Below are 14,719 nucleotides of genomic sequence, written 5' to 3' on the forward strand. Positions count from 1 at the left end.
AGTTCATATTTGCAAGAATCATTCATGTAGTTCCAAAAGATGAAAAAACAAACAAAACCTGATTTCCGCATGAGTTTTGTTTCAAGATTGAACATTAGAAGTGATTTAAGGGCTGGGGCTGTGGCTCAGCGGTGGAGCACTTGCCTGGCCTGTGTGAGGCACTGGGTTCGATTCTCAGCACCATATATAAATAAATAAAATAAAGGTCTATCAACAATTAAAATATATTTAAAAAAAGAAGTGATTTAGTGTCAACTGAGTCAAATACAACCCGATTTTCACATGTTTTGTTCTTCTGTCTTTCCACGCAAGGCAGAGCTTTATACACACGATTTTTGATAACCAAAATTCAGAGGTCTGTTTGTGCCTCACAGCTTTTACAAGAATCCTACAAGATTCTTTCAAACTTTAACTGAGAGCAAGGATAGGGCCAGAGGGCTGAGATTGTAGGGTGTGTGTTAAGCAGTTGACTTGCATTCAAATTGGCAGTCTCTTTCCAAAAGGAACATTATTCTCTCATCTTCAAAGTATGCTGTGTTTGTCAGTTTGGATACTAAGCATGGTATCAGGCAAGTTCTCAAAAATTAGGAAGAAAAAAATCAAGCCATCTTTCTCAACCTGGGGGGTCACAACCTCTGGGAGTGTTGGTGAATAATGGTATGGTCACTTTATTTTAATCCACTTGTGACTGTGCCAAAACTCCTAGGATAACCGGCTGAAAAGAGAGAAACTTGGTAGTCAAGCTGTAAGAGTATTTTGCCCACACAATGCTGGGCAAAAGGAAAGTTTATTTGATTGAAATATTTTTCTACTCTAAAAATATTTATCTGGAGTACATGATTATGACTTCTCTGACAACCTGGAAAATGTAGTGTCCCCTGCCCCACCAAGTTATGAGGGAATAAAGCACATTGTTTGGGAAATGGCTTAAATGTTGCACAGAGTAGGTTCTCATAAGAGGCTACTGAGTTGACTATAACTCACTTTTTTCTATGGGTCTAAACATCTCCTAATTTAGCCTGTTTATTGAAAGACTGTTACCCTGTTTGTGAAGCAAGACTGCCTTTTGCACTTATTGGTTTTTCTTTGGATATCAAATTCTTGCATTCGGTGGGATGCACAGAAGCCTCCAGTAGAAGCAAAATGGTCCTCCAACTGTCCCCTGGCCATTCCCATGAGAACATTTTAACCATGAGTGGCTCCCCAATTTCTGTATAAACAGTTTCACTGGGAGCTGTGTTTACATATGTTCAGAGAAAAATGTCACTTGTCCACATCAAAGAAGGGGAGATTGGTGGTCCTAAAGTTCATAAATCCAATTCCATTGCCACCATCCATATGTCACTTCAAAATCACATTTATAAATGGAGCTCATTATTAACTCCTTAAACTAACTTGAGATTAGGAAGAAGGAGGTTAGGGAAAAGAAGATCTGGGAGGAGAAGATCTGAAAGGAGGATGATTAGGGAAAAGATCAGAGAGGAGGTGGTCAGGGAGGAGGTTGGGGAAAAGAAAAAACATGTAAGTTTCAAAGCCACAAGGGATATAGTCAAAGCAACAAGTGACCCCCTGTTACACCCCTTCCCAACCTCCTTACTAAAGCACTATTTTGTCCGATTGGAAACATTGTAATTATCTTTGTTGAATTCTCCTATTTTTCTCCCTCCCAATAACCAATAAATCATCAAATTCTGTCAATTCTTCTTTTATAATGTCTTGCAAACTTTCCTCCATTCTTCTGTATCCCAGCCAAGCAGAAACGGAAGATGAACATCTGGCTCTCCAAGCTAGATGGGGAGATGACAAACACACCATATACACATCACAAAAAATGTATAAGAATAAGTGGGTGGGGGGATGGGCAAAACAACACAGCTCCAAATAAGCCTTACCTAGGCATCTTAAGGCAATGACTGGCACTACACTTATAGCAACCTGGAGCAGTTAGTTGGGGGGTCCTTCATCCAGTTCAGGGGTGAGGCCTTAAAGGTCCATCTCAGGCCATTTTGTTGACTCCAGTTACCAGCCCACTTTCGATCAGGAAGTCTTGGCTTCCAGATTATTCTCTCTCTCTCTCTCTCTCTCTCTCTCTCTCTCTCTCTATATATATATATATATATATATATATATATATATATATATATCTCCACAGTACACATTCGTTCAATCTAAACTTAGGGTTAGCAAAACTTACAAGAACACTTCATAGTAAACTTAAAATTTTTTACATTCTACCTCCACCTGGACAGCTTTTTCTTTTGTATTTTTACTGCCCCTGCCCCTCCCCCTAGCAGCCAACACAGGGTTCCGCTGTTTGTGGTCTATAAATAAAGTGTGAAATCATAGAGCCTTTAGAATTTTGGAGTTAGAAGGAATCTTAAGAGTTCCACTTGTTCAGTCCTTTACTTTATAGATGAACAGGTGTAGAGAGATTAGGTGACTTGGTCAAAGTCACGCAGCTGGCTTGCGACAAGGCAAGGATCAGAGCCCAGGTTTCTCCAGCTTGAAGTCCGTCCCTAAACTGTTCTTAGATAATCAGTGACAGAAATACCTGATTTACACAAGGTCTCCCGGGGAGGTGATGATCGGAGTAATTCACTTTACTAAACCATTTACAAAGATTCTCGGTTCAGGCCACTCGCCTGAGGGCTAACTCCTCAGCTCGGTGCTAAGCCGAGAGTCACAAGTTACGTGCAGCACTTGTTTATGAGTCTGGTGGCCTAATCTCAGGCTCCTGTGCCCGGAGGACGCACCCGAGGGCCCCGCACGCAGGGGCTCTGCTCCCGGCCCCTCCCAGGTGGCGGGTCTGTCACACAGCCGCCCGGCGGCCCGCCCCCACGTGGACTCGGCTCCTAAGATCAAAGTCTGTCTAAAGCCTGGCCCCCGCAGGTGTGCTGGGGTCTGTGAGGACCCGCAGACCCGAAACCAGGACCCCGCAACATCGCGGGGGGGGAGGTCTGCCTGCCCGCCCCTCCCCCTCTGCTGCACGCGGCCCGCACCCCGGACCCTCCCCCACGACGCCCGCCGCTGCACCCGGCCGCGGCCCCGGGCCCACGCCCGGCTCCAGGAGGGAAAGGCCCCGCCTCCCTCGGTTGAAGCCGAGACCCCGCCCCACTCCCGCCCCTCCGCGTCTCCATCCAGTAGCGAGCGCGTATGGGAGGGACGCCACGGCTGTCGTGAGGGTTCCTGGCCAATGGGGAAGCGTGCCGGGTCTGGGGGGCGGGGCGTCGGGGCCTTGTCACGCTCGGGTCCGTGTGAAAACGGGGGTTCCGAGTGCAAAGCAAAGTTTTTTTGTAAACCGTCTGCAAAGGCGGGGGGGCGAAGAAGGCGCCCGAAACCGGGCCGAGTGCAGCTGCTGTGGCTGCCGCCTCTTTAGCGCTTCAGCCGTGGGCGCCTCAGTCCAGCCACAGCCGAGGAGACGAGCAAGGAGAGCCCTCAGATGCTCGGAGCCTTCTCAGCGCGGAGCCACCCGCCGCCCTCGTCCGCCGCCCGCCTGTTCTCGGTCCCCCGGCGCTGGAAGTCCCAGCCCCCCGCCGCCGCCGTTGCCGCCGCCTCCGCCCGGGTGTGTGTGTGGGGGCTGCTGGGGCCGAGCCGGGCCTCGGCGCCGGCTCGGAAGACGGACGCCTGAAGAGCTGCGCGCCGCCGGCCGGCCGAGACGCCTACAGGCGCGGGGCGCGGCGGCCTGACCCCGGGCTCGCCCCCGTGCGGCCGCGGGAGCCCCGCAGCGGTTTCCCGAGCGGCCCGCCGCGGGCCGTGAGAGCCCCGCGCCGCCCGCCTTCCTCGGTCGCCCGGTCGCCGACCCTCGGCGCCTAGCCGCCGCCTCCCGAGTCGCCCGGCCGCCTGCGGCGGGCCACCGAGCCGCAGCCATGGGGTGCTGGGGTCAGAACCGGGGCCGGCTGCTGTGCATGCTGATGCTGACCTTCATGTTCATGGTGCTGGAGGTGGTGGTCAGCCGGGTGACCTCGTCGCTGGCGATGCTCTCCGACTCCTTCCACATGTTGTCGGACGTGCTGGCGCTCGTGGTGGCGCTGGTGGCCGAGCGCTTCGCCCGGCGGACCCACGCCACCCAGAAGAACACGTTCGGCTGGATCCGGGCCGAGGTGATGGGGGCTCTGGTGAACGCCATCTTCCTGACCGGCCTCTGCTTCGCCATCCTGCTGGAAGCCATCGAGCGCTTCATCGAGCCGCACGAGATGCAGCAGCCGCTGGTGGTCCTCGGAGTCGGCGTGGCCGGGCTGCTGGTCAACGTGCTGGGGCTCTGTCTCTTCCACCATCACAGCGGCTTCAGCCAGGACTCCGGTCACAGCCACTCGCACGGGGGGCACGGCCACAGCCACGGCCTCCCCAAAGGGGTCCGCGTCAAGAGCAACCGCACCGGGGACAACGATGTCAGCGTGGCCCCGGGCGAGCCCGGGCCAGACCAGGAGGAGACCAACACCCTGGTGGCCAATACCAGCAACTCCAACGGGCTGAAACTGGACTCTGCAGGTAAGCAGGGAAAGTCGCCGCCGCAGGTGGTTGGTTTGGGCAGCCCGGACCCTCGCCTGGCCCTCGGCGGGATGGCCCGCACGCCCCCTGGTGCCCGCGCGCCCAGGTCGCGCCGCCTCCTCCCGGCTGGGTCGGTGACCGGCACTCTCCCCCTTTCATCCTGGCGGAGGAGCGTGGGGGCTCGATTCACTTGAAAGTGGAGGGACTGTGGGTCTGAGGGTAGGAACGTCGGGGGAGACTCATCCCATTGCACCCTGCACCCGCATTTAAGTGTCTTTATAGGTTGTATTTTTTAGAGACTTGTCTGGTTTTGCGTAACAGGGTCAGAATGCTTTCCAAGTTCAATTCCTTGCCCTCCTGGGAAATGCAAAAAACTCCCAATTGGTCCTAGATGTTGGGCTGTAGGAACCCTTCCTCCCCAAAAGTAGTTCTTAAGCCCATTGAACAAGTTTCATAATGATGCATTTAGAGCGTATAAACCCTGGTTAAAGGTTTCTTTTATGAACACCAGTGTGTATTTCACTTAATTGACACCTAATCCTGAAAATCATAGGCTTAGGGACCTGTTGGGGCATGTTTAACATTTACTTCACTTAGGACTTTGTTCATAATGGTACTAAAGTAGAAGTGATGGTAATGCATTCATCTTATATTTTTAATGAAGGCTTTTAATTCTAAACATAAGTACTCTGGAAGGAAATGTGGAAAATGTTGAAAAAAAGGAATGAAAGAGCCAACCAATACTACTCACGCACAGATGTTAACAGTTTGTATTTTCTTCCATTTTCCTCCCCATATGTATTTATTTACCTGGTTGTATCATTCTACAGAGACAATTTTCTTTTTCAAATGCAGGATATCATGTTAGTGAAGTTTTAGTTGTGCATTGAAAAGGTTTAATTAATATTGGGTTTTTCTCATTCCATTTGGCAGGGTGTTATTCTAGAGAAAATTAAGCTACTCTGTCTGGTGTATAATTCCTTTTAAAAATCAGTACTTGGGACTTTAAAGCTTTTAGGGTAGGTAGTGATCATTTAGTTCCAACTTTACTAATAGTCTCTGTGATTAAATTGTTGATTTTTTAGTTTTTAGACCCTTTCTACCTAAAGTATCTTTTATGTTCTTGATAAACCTTCACAAGTTAGAACTGGTTTTATTCTCACAATCTACCTCAATGATGGTAGAGAAAGTCCAGTGTTAAATTAGGCATTTTTTATTAGTAGGTATATCCACAGTTGCATTTAATGGATGATAATCTTTAGTTCTGTGTTTTCCTTTGTATATGCCAAAAAATGCAGCAGAATGTTTATAGGACCCTCACCCCCTCTAGAAAAGATATACTTTTTAGGAAGGAGAGAGAGTAATTAGGAGAGTGGAGAAGCATTATTTTAATGACTTAATTTAGCCCTGGCCATTATGTCCTGGCTTGTTCCCAGAATGTCAATTTATATGAAATTACTCTGAGCATACTTTGGTGTTTTTTTTTTAATTTTACCTTCTTTACCATTTGAATTAGAAAAGGATGTTTACATAAAAACACTTCAAATGTATTTGATAATATTTTTTTTCTTTGTAGATCCAGAAAAATCCAGAGGTGATGATGCAGTGGAAGTACAAGTGAATGGGAATCTTATCAGAGAACCTGATGATATGAATTTGGAAGAAGAAGATGATAGGGCCGGACAACTTAACATGCGTGGAGTTTTTCTGCATGTCCTTGGAGATGCCTTGGGTTCAGTGATTGTAGTAGTAAATGCCTTGCTCTTTTTCTTTTCTTGGAAAGGTTGTTCTGAAGGGGATTTTTGTGTGAACCCATGTTTCCCTGATCCCTGCAAAGCTTATGTAGACATAATTAATAGTACTCATGCATCAGTTCATGAGGCTGGTCCTTGCTGGGTACTATATTTAGATCCAACTCTTTGTATTGTAATGGTTTGTATACTTCTTTACACAACTTACCCATTACTTAAGGAATCTGCTCTTATTCTTCTACAAACTGTTCCTAAACAAATTGATATCAGACATTTGCTAAAAGAACTTCAAGATGTTGAAGGAGTTGAGGAAGTTCACGAATTACATGTTTGGCAACTTGCTGGAAGCAGAATCATTGCCACTGCTCACATAAAATGCGAAGACCCAGCATCATACATGCAGGTGGCTAAAACCATTAAAAGCGTTTTTCATAATCACGGAATTCACGCTACTACCATTCAGCCTGAATTTGCTAGTGTAGGCTCTAATGCAAGTGTAGTCCCTTGTGAACTTGCCTGCAGGACTCAGTGTGCTTTGAAGCAATGTTGTGGGACACGGCCTCCAGCCCATCCTGGAAAGGATGCAGAAAAGGGCCCAGCAGTTAGCATTTCTTGTTTAGAACTTAGTGACAATCTAGAGAAGAAGCCCAGGAGGACTAAAGTTGAAAACATCCCTGCTGTTGTGATAGAGATTAAAAAAGTGCCAAACAAGCAACCTGAATCATCTTTGTGAGTCTTGAAAAAGATGTGATATTTGACTTTTGCTTTAAACTGCAAGAGGAAAAAGACTCCATTGAAATTCTAAGTTTGCCAAGTAGTGTAATTGAAGTCCTTGTCTGGTCACACAGTTTAATTCTATTTTTGTAAGAACATAATGGGACTGCATAACAGAGTTCTATATTACAACTTTGTGATTATTAGTGCAGAGTACAGCTATGCTGTAACAATTTTTGAAAGCCAGTTTTAACACTATGTTACATTTTTGTTTAAAGTAAGTATAAACCTTATATAACATAATGACATTTGATTTCCGGTTTTCCCATGATAAAAAATTAGGGGGATAAATAAATTAAAAATTGTTACTGGAATTTCTCTGCTTTTCTTTCCCCCCATTGTTATTCTTTATTAGGATTATAATTGGTAGACCTGTAAAATCGTCAGCAAGTTTTGGGTAATGTTTACTTGCCCTTTGAAATCATTACATAGTATAATAGCAATGTATTTTAAGAGTGACTCATGGCTATGAGCAGAAAAATAAGATCAGTTACTATTCCGTATTCTATATTGCTACACATTAATCCAATAAACAGACAATTAAAAAATTGAATTAGAGTTTACACATAATAGGCTAAATAGGGAGTTAGAGCAGGGAAGAACCAAACTAAATACTTTAAACTATTGTATGTTAATATTCAGACTACATCTCTAAATTATTTTGAGAATTTCAACTCCTTTCTTCTACCAAGGTTAGCCTAAAACATGAACATGTTCACCAGCATTACTTTCTTTGAAAGATTGGTATTAGAAACATTGAGCTGAAAGTTTACTCACAAAATATCTAAATATTTTTAAGGATTTTAACTTGATCTTAGCTTGCTAAATGCAAGGTATTAATGTAATCTTTTAAATTGTGGGTGTTTAAAAAAAACTTTGAAGTTGAAGGCATTTCATGGTGACTAATCATGAATGGATTTAAACAGCTTTTTGAGTATAACCATTTATAGCTTGTGCTTTGCCAAGAACCACTAACTTGAAAGAAAAGAAAGATGGTTAATACAATCTGGATATTCTTAGAAAAATTAATAATTAAGGGAGAATTGAATATTCTGTAAGTCATCAGTTCTTGACATTGCTTAGTTCTGAGACCAGTGACTTATTTTGCAGGATGTCATGCTTTCCATCCAGGAAATTGTTCTTGGCTATTTGATTATTGCTATAGATTTTAAATCCAACACAAATATTTTAAGGTTATTTAAGTTATATTTTTCTTGATAGAAGAAGGGGTTCTGCTTTGTGAAGAAAATGAAGATTTTTGTCCTCAGAAGAATGGATATTAATATCAGTTATCATGTATAGCTCTATTTTTCTAGAAACAAGGTATTCTGACTACTTCAGTAACTTTTATAGCTGACTACTTTTGGGATTTAAAATAATTCATTGCTTAATAGGTCTGAAGATGAAAGTGTTTGAATATGACAGTTTTTAAAGAGATGATCTTTTGTTGTAGATGGTGTTTTTTCCCCTAATATATGCCTGTTGCTGGCAATGGGTCTATTTAAGAACAGCTGGTTTTTCCAATAAGAATGAGGTAATTTTAGGAACATAGTTTGTAAGTTCACATATATTATAATGGGCCAAACCATAACCTGCCAATTTGCAATATATCTTGATCTTTTAATACTCTTATCTGATAGTGTGTCATTCAATTCTTTACCTAGTAGTTGCTTTGAGTTTTGCAAAAGGTGTTTTTTCTTTTTAAACATGAAATTGAGCAACCTATCTGGGTGAACAAGAGAAAGCTGCAAATTTTATTGTATCATGTACATTCCTGATTTAATACTTTATAGAACATTTTATTAAGATCTCAAAACAATTTGTTACCTAAACATTTTAGCAATGATACAATAGGATAACTGGTAAGATATATTACATTCAATGGGGTTTTCTTTACAATGTTCTATTTGGGGTCTGTCTTAAAGGTGGTATAACACCTAAGTAGAAGACATCACCAGAGTGAGAATTTTTTAAAATGGTATATGAGCATGGGACAAGGGCTTTGTTTTATTTTTCAAAAGTGCTTTGAAGGGATAGCCTTTAGGTTTTAGATATTTCACTTTTCATAATTTTTAAGTAGCTTATGTGTAACAAAGTGGTACCATAGGATTTTCTTTTTTCAAAGGACTCTGTCATAGCAAAATCAGTGGGCACTGAATCACCTTTTGAGTTTTAGGAGAGAATTATTTATTTCTTTACAATGCACTTTCTAACCCATTTTTAGCTATATTAGCATTATCTTTAAGAAAAAAAGACATGCTTTTATATTTAAATGTTGCGGGATTTAAGTGTCTTTCTCAAAATAGTTTATTCCTTACGGAAAGAAAATTCGAGAAATATCCTGAATTATTGGGAGACTTACATCCATTATTTAAATATGCTGTTTTATAACACTGCATCAGTTTTGGGAGTTGCATCTCTCCTACTGGCTCTTTTATATTTGAGCAAGATCAGTGTAGAATGTTTAGAAACTTGTCTGAAAATTTTATTGAGAAGAAGGTGCTGTATATGCCTGATTTAAAACTAACCAGGAATTTTTCCAAGCCAAATGCAACCTTAGTGATGAGAGATTTAATTCTCTATTGTTAACTTTTAGCTTGTATGATTGTTTATTCTGGAAGATATCTACATTATAAAAGTTTGGACTGGAACCTGAAAAATAAAAATTCTCTAAAATTTGGCTGTATGTATATTTGAGAAAACAAAATGCTGAATAATTTTATCCTAAGGTATGTAGTTTGAATAGGAAAAATTTCCATTAAGTGCACCTTGGAAAATCATTCTAGGTAGAAGGTTATGTTAACATTTGTGTCTTGTTAGCATTCAGTTAATTTTGAATTTTTGAAAAATTTAAGGGAAAAGACCTATGGAACCTAATGTGAAATGTTTAGTAGGTTAACTGGTATTGAGTTGAAGATATTTACTGTTTATAAGCAGATCTCATTTGAATGATAAACATGTCATTAACCTGCTGTCTTAAGATGTTCACATATACACAAATATGGAGAGTAATTCTGCAATTTAAAAATATTTATTTTAATACTGAGTTTCAGTTAAGTGATAAAACAGTGTTAAAACTCTTGGGAAAGTGGAGGTTTTGTTTGTTTGTTTGTTTGTTGTTTAAATTGAAACTGTGTCATACAGTGTTCCGTGTCTCTGAAATGGGAATTGTAATAGCACTATTTTGATGTAGCTCTACCAATATGTGGTGATGCTAATTTGTTTCACTAACAAGCTCTGGAATGTTTAGCAGTCATTTTCACTGGCACAAGAGCCTTTTGTATGTTATACAATTTAAACTTTTAAACCAAAAATTTTATGGTTCAGTGTCTTTGGCAAAAAGATGCTGAAGGGAATGTAACATACAAGTAATATGTTGTTATATATAAAAAGACACAAATTGCCATGTTATGGTTCTGCCTTGAAACAGCACAATGAAGTGTATTCTGTGATTCTTATGAAACTTTCATAATTGTGTTGTTTTTGTGTCTGCTGTTGCCTGTCTTTTGGGCCAGATATGGCACAGTTAAATGCAGTTATCATCTCATTAAATGCAGATACAGATAAACTGTCTTTTAGTGCTGCAACATTTTACCTAACTTCTAACTTTTTGTATGTTTTTTGACTGTGTGTTATTTTCCAAAGCTGTTCCTACCTCACCATGAGGCTTTATGGATTGTTATGTATTATAAATGTTCTATATGAGACAGACTACTGTGTTTCTTCTCATTTATTAAAAGTTAAGTAGAAAATAAACTAATTTTCATATCTACTTTGTTTTGTGCATATGGCCTTCCCTTTAATACTAGGGTGGGTTTTGTGAAAGAAATGGGATTCAGGTATTGAGTTGAAAGGTGTAGTTCAATAACAAATGTTGCTAGTGTGCAGAATAATGATTTCAGGACAGTGGTATTGAAGGAAACAAATGTGGGCAAAAATTGTAGTAGTAATTGAAAGGGTAGCTCACTATCAAGGTCCACTAATAGGAAAAACTCAATGCCTATGAATCTTTTCTTTTGGTTATAATCATTAAAATTAGATTTATATAGTTACAGGTAAGCTGCTGCTTTTGATACTTCCTAGTTTTTACTTGTAAGCATTGTTACTAATAAAGATTATGAAATATTTTGTACCTATGTGATCATCCAAAATTTAAAAGTTAGTACATGAATGTGTTAATTGAACCTCAGGATTTCCACAAATAGGCTCACATAAAAATTTTTCCTTGAACTTCTGCTGGGAGGTAACAGTTGAAAAATAAGTTGGCAATAAATGGTAGTAGATAAACATTCAAAGGAACTGATAAATACAGTAGATATTCCAAAGAAGTGGTAAACATCTTTGGAAAAGAGTGTGTCAGTTCAGATGGAGTGGGGCTGACAGGTGAGGCATCATAGGATAGTAAAAACAACTGGGGGTTGGGAAGTAAAAGCAGATGGTAAAAGACAAGGTTAAATTTATGTTAAACAGTTTGAACTTGGTTTTATAGGAAAAGAGATGTTACCAAAAGTGGAAAAAGTACTTAACCGTACAGGATAAATTTGGAGTGGGTTATAGTGAAAGTAACCACAGGAAGACAACTCAGTTTACCTGTTATTTGGAACTAAAAGTTTGAACTAGCTCTCAGATATGTCCACATCTACATATACACATTTCAGTTGATTCCACATGCTCTTTTATATTTTAACATTTTCCGAATTCAGAAGGTTATCTCTGAGTGTGTCTGAGAAAAATTATCTTCTGGGGCAATGTGGCTTTTCAAAATATCTGCTAATTTTCCCTAAAATCAATTTTATGTATTATACCCTGCATATTTGAATAAATGTGTTGCTTTTGAATTAGATAAATGTTATATGAGATATATAATTTTTGATACTGGCAATTGAATCCAGGAGCACTTCACCATTGAGCTACATTCCCCAGTCCTTTTGAAAATTTTTTATTTTGAAACAGGGTCTCACTAAGTTTTTAAGGCTGGCCTTGAACCTGCAATCCTTCTTCTACCTCCTGAGTTTCTGGAATTACAGGAGTGTGCCACCGTACCTAAGTAATATTGGTTTTTAGACATTTCTGGGCCTTCAGAAATTTTTGCCATTCTGGACTGTAGCCTATTATAGGCTTTTTCATTTTAAATCCAGTAATTTATAGCATTCTTGCATTTTCCCATTTAAAAACCTGTTTATTTCTATATTATAAATGGTAAGGTCAGGACTGTTATTTTCCATCTATATTTTCTCATAGCCCAATGACCAGGACACTGAAGTCTTTAAAGGTGTTTGGATGACTATGGAGGAATGTCAGGAGTGGAAAAAGTTACAATACTATTAGAGCTAAAATATACTCGGCACTTGTTACATATGAGGCCTATTTTATATAATCCTTACAAACCATTAGACATATTCCATTCTTACTTCACAAACAAGCCGAGACAATAAAACGCCTTACACAAAGTTACCTAGCTGGTGAAAGATGGAGACAGGACTGGAACTCAGACATCTAGGATGTAGCATTGCTTTGGATTTTTCACCAACTGCATAAGTAAAATACAATTAGTATTTTCATCCACTGAGCACTGGATAGAGAAGGTGTATGACTCAACACTGGCAAGCATTGGCACTAAAAGAAAGAAACATTTTTAACCATTTGATAATTATTTTTAAAAATTATTTGTAGTCACCAGATGAAAAGAGCTTTCTTGTCTAAATTAGACTTTTAAAACTTATGTTTTGATGTTATTTTTACTTTGAATTCGATAGGGGAGAAAATAACAATTGGTTTTAAGTCTGGATTACAAACTAGTGCTTTCACTTAAACTACTATATAGTAATGCATCTACTGGGGCAGGAAAACCATGGTTTAAACATCCTTAGGATTATGCTGAAAAAACTGAATCTTTTGGCGTATGAGGAGCAGAAGTAATTGAGGCAAATGTTGATGAGGAGACCCCTGAAAAGATCATCTAGAATGTCTGTTGCCTTTTTTCTCTTTCTTTTCTTTCTTTCTTTCTTTCTTTCTTTCTTTCTTTCTTTCTTTCTTTCTTTCTTTCTTTCTTTCTTTCTTTCTTTCTTTCTGTCTTTCTGTCTTTCTTTCTTTCTTTCTTTCTTTCTTTCTTTCTTTCTTTCTTTCTTTCTTTCTTTCTTTTTTTTTTTGGTACTAGGCATTGGACCCATTGCCACTGAGCCACAGAGCCCCATTCCACTGCCACTGAGCCACAGAGCCCCTTTTACTTTTTATCTGAGACAGGGTCTTGCTAAGTTGCTGAGGATGACCTTGAACTTGAAATCCTCCTGCCCCAGCCTCCCGATTCATCGCTGTGCAGAATTGTCCTGTGCATTGACAAGTTTGGCAGTTCTGACCTTCTTCTATACAAATGCCTATAGTTACCTCCCTTTCCCTGCCTATTATCAAGACACCTTAACTGTTGTGTTCCCTAGGGAGACAGTATTGTCTTATGAGAAACTGTAAAAGGCTACCCCACTGCATCCTCTTCCACTCTCTCCTATGGGAACTAAAGGGTATTAAAGTCCCCTCCTTTTACATAATTTCCTCATGTTTTACATGAACTTCAATTTCACTCAATTTAGGAACCATGCGTACTTCCATGCCTGACAAAGTAGAAATTCTAAAGTTTGATTTCTGAGGCTTTTACAACACTTGGTGAAGGATTGCCATAGGTCCAGGTAGCCAGGAGTTCCTCTGATCTGTTCTGAAGATTGCTGATCTATTCTGAAGATTGATCTGTCCAAGAAAGCAGATACAGATATTTGAATTGGCCTTGGAAACTTTTAGCTAGCTCTTTTAAAGTATAAAGTAAAAAATGGGCTTTTAGCAATATAGAAGGGATTCAAAACCAGCATCTGTTATTATGACAAAATTTGAATATCCATCAAATTTGAGTAAAATGTAGAACTGACCCTAATTTCTCTTTCTAATGGCAAAAAGGTCAAGGGTAATATTAGGCAATATTAGAACATTTTTATAACATGGAACAAGGATGACCTTCAATAACACCTGCCCTGGGCTTTTGCATCAGGCTTTGATTGCTCTTGAAGGTAGTGATAAGACAGCATTTACTGATAAATCCACTGAATCTCTAGTTTCTATACATTAGTAATGTACAGTTAATGAGCTAGAAAAATTAGGCATTGTATTATGGTAGACAGAAGAGTGCCCCCGTCTAACGATGTCCATGTCTTAATCCCCAGAACCTGTGAATACCTTATGTAACAAGGGATGTTGAAAGTGCCATTAAGGATCTTGAGATGGGGTGATAATCTTGAATCATCTAGGTGGACCTCATGTAATCATAAGGGCCCTTACAAGAGGAGGCAGGAGAATCAGAGAATCAGAGAATCAGAATCTGGTGGTAATAACTAAGAAGGCAGATATGCTGATAGAGGCAGAGATTGTACTTAGAGATGTGAAGATGCTACCTTGCTTTGAAGAGAGGTCATGAGTCATAGAAGGCAAGCAGCTTCAAGAAGCTGGAAAAAGCAAAGAAATGGATCAACTGTAGAGTCCCACTCACCACAGCAGGCTCTTCTTCCATTTTTTCTTTTTGTCCCACTTGAGGCCTTCAGAAGGAACATAGCTCTGCTGACACCTGTGTTTATTCCCTAAGACTTATAACTTCCAAAACAGTAAGATAATAGATCTTTCCTGTTGTAAGCCACTAAAGTTGTGGCAATTTGTTATAGCAGCAATAT

General features: G+C 40.5%; 1 protein-coding gene across 1 annotated transcript; it reads left to right on the forward strand.

Moving 5' to 3' along the window:
- Positions 1 to 3,785: 3,785 nt before the first annotated feature.
- On the forward strand, positions 3,786 to 10,773 carry Slc30a1 (solute carrier family 30 member 1). The gene is made up of 2 exons (XM_026387490.2): positions 3,786 to 4,488; positions 6,065 to 10,773. Exons 1-2 carry the CDS (start codon positions 3,867 to 3,869, stop codon positions 6,970 to 6,972), a joined length of 1,530 nt encoding a protein of 509 aa, XP_026243275.1. The 5' UTR covers positions 3,786 to 3,866; the 3' UTR covers positions 6,973 to 10,773.
- Positions 10,774 to 14,719: the final 3,946 nt, after the last annotated feature.

Source organism: Urocitellus parryii, chromosome 9 (assembly GCF_045843805.1).
Source record: "Urocitellus parryii isolate mUroPar1 chromosome 9, mUroPar1.hap1, whole genome shotgun sequence".
In the NCBI taxonomy this organism is placed as follows: Eukaryota; Metazoa; Chordata; class Mammalia; order Rodentia; family Sciuridae; genus Urocitellus; species Urocitellus parryii.

Coding starts and splice junctions, on each gene's coding strand:
- Slc30a1 (XM_026387490.2), top strand. CDS start 3,867: ATGGGGTGCTGGGGTCAGAACCGGGGCCGGCTGCTGTGCATGCTGATG. Junction 4,489..6,064: donor GCTGAAACTGGACTCTGCAG/GTAAGCAGGGAA, acceptor TTTTCTTTGTAG/ATCCAGAAAAATCCAGAGGT.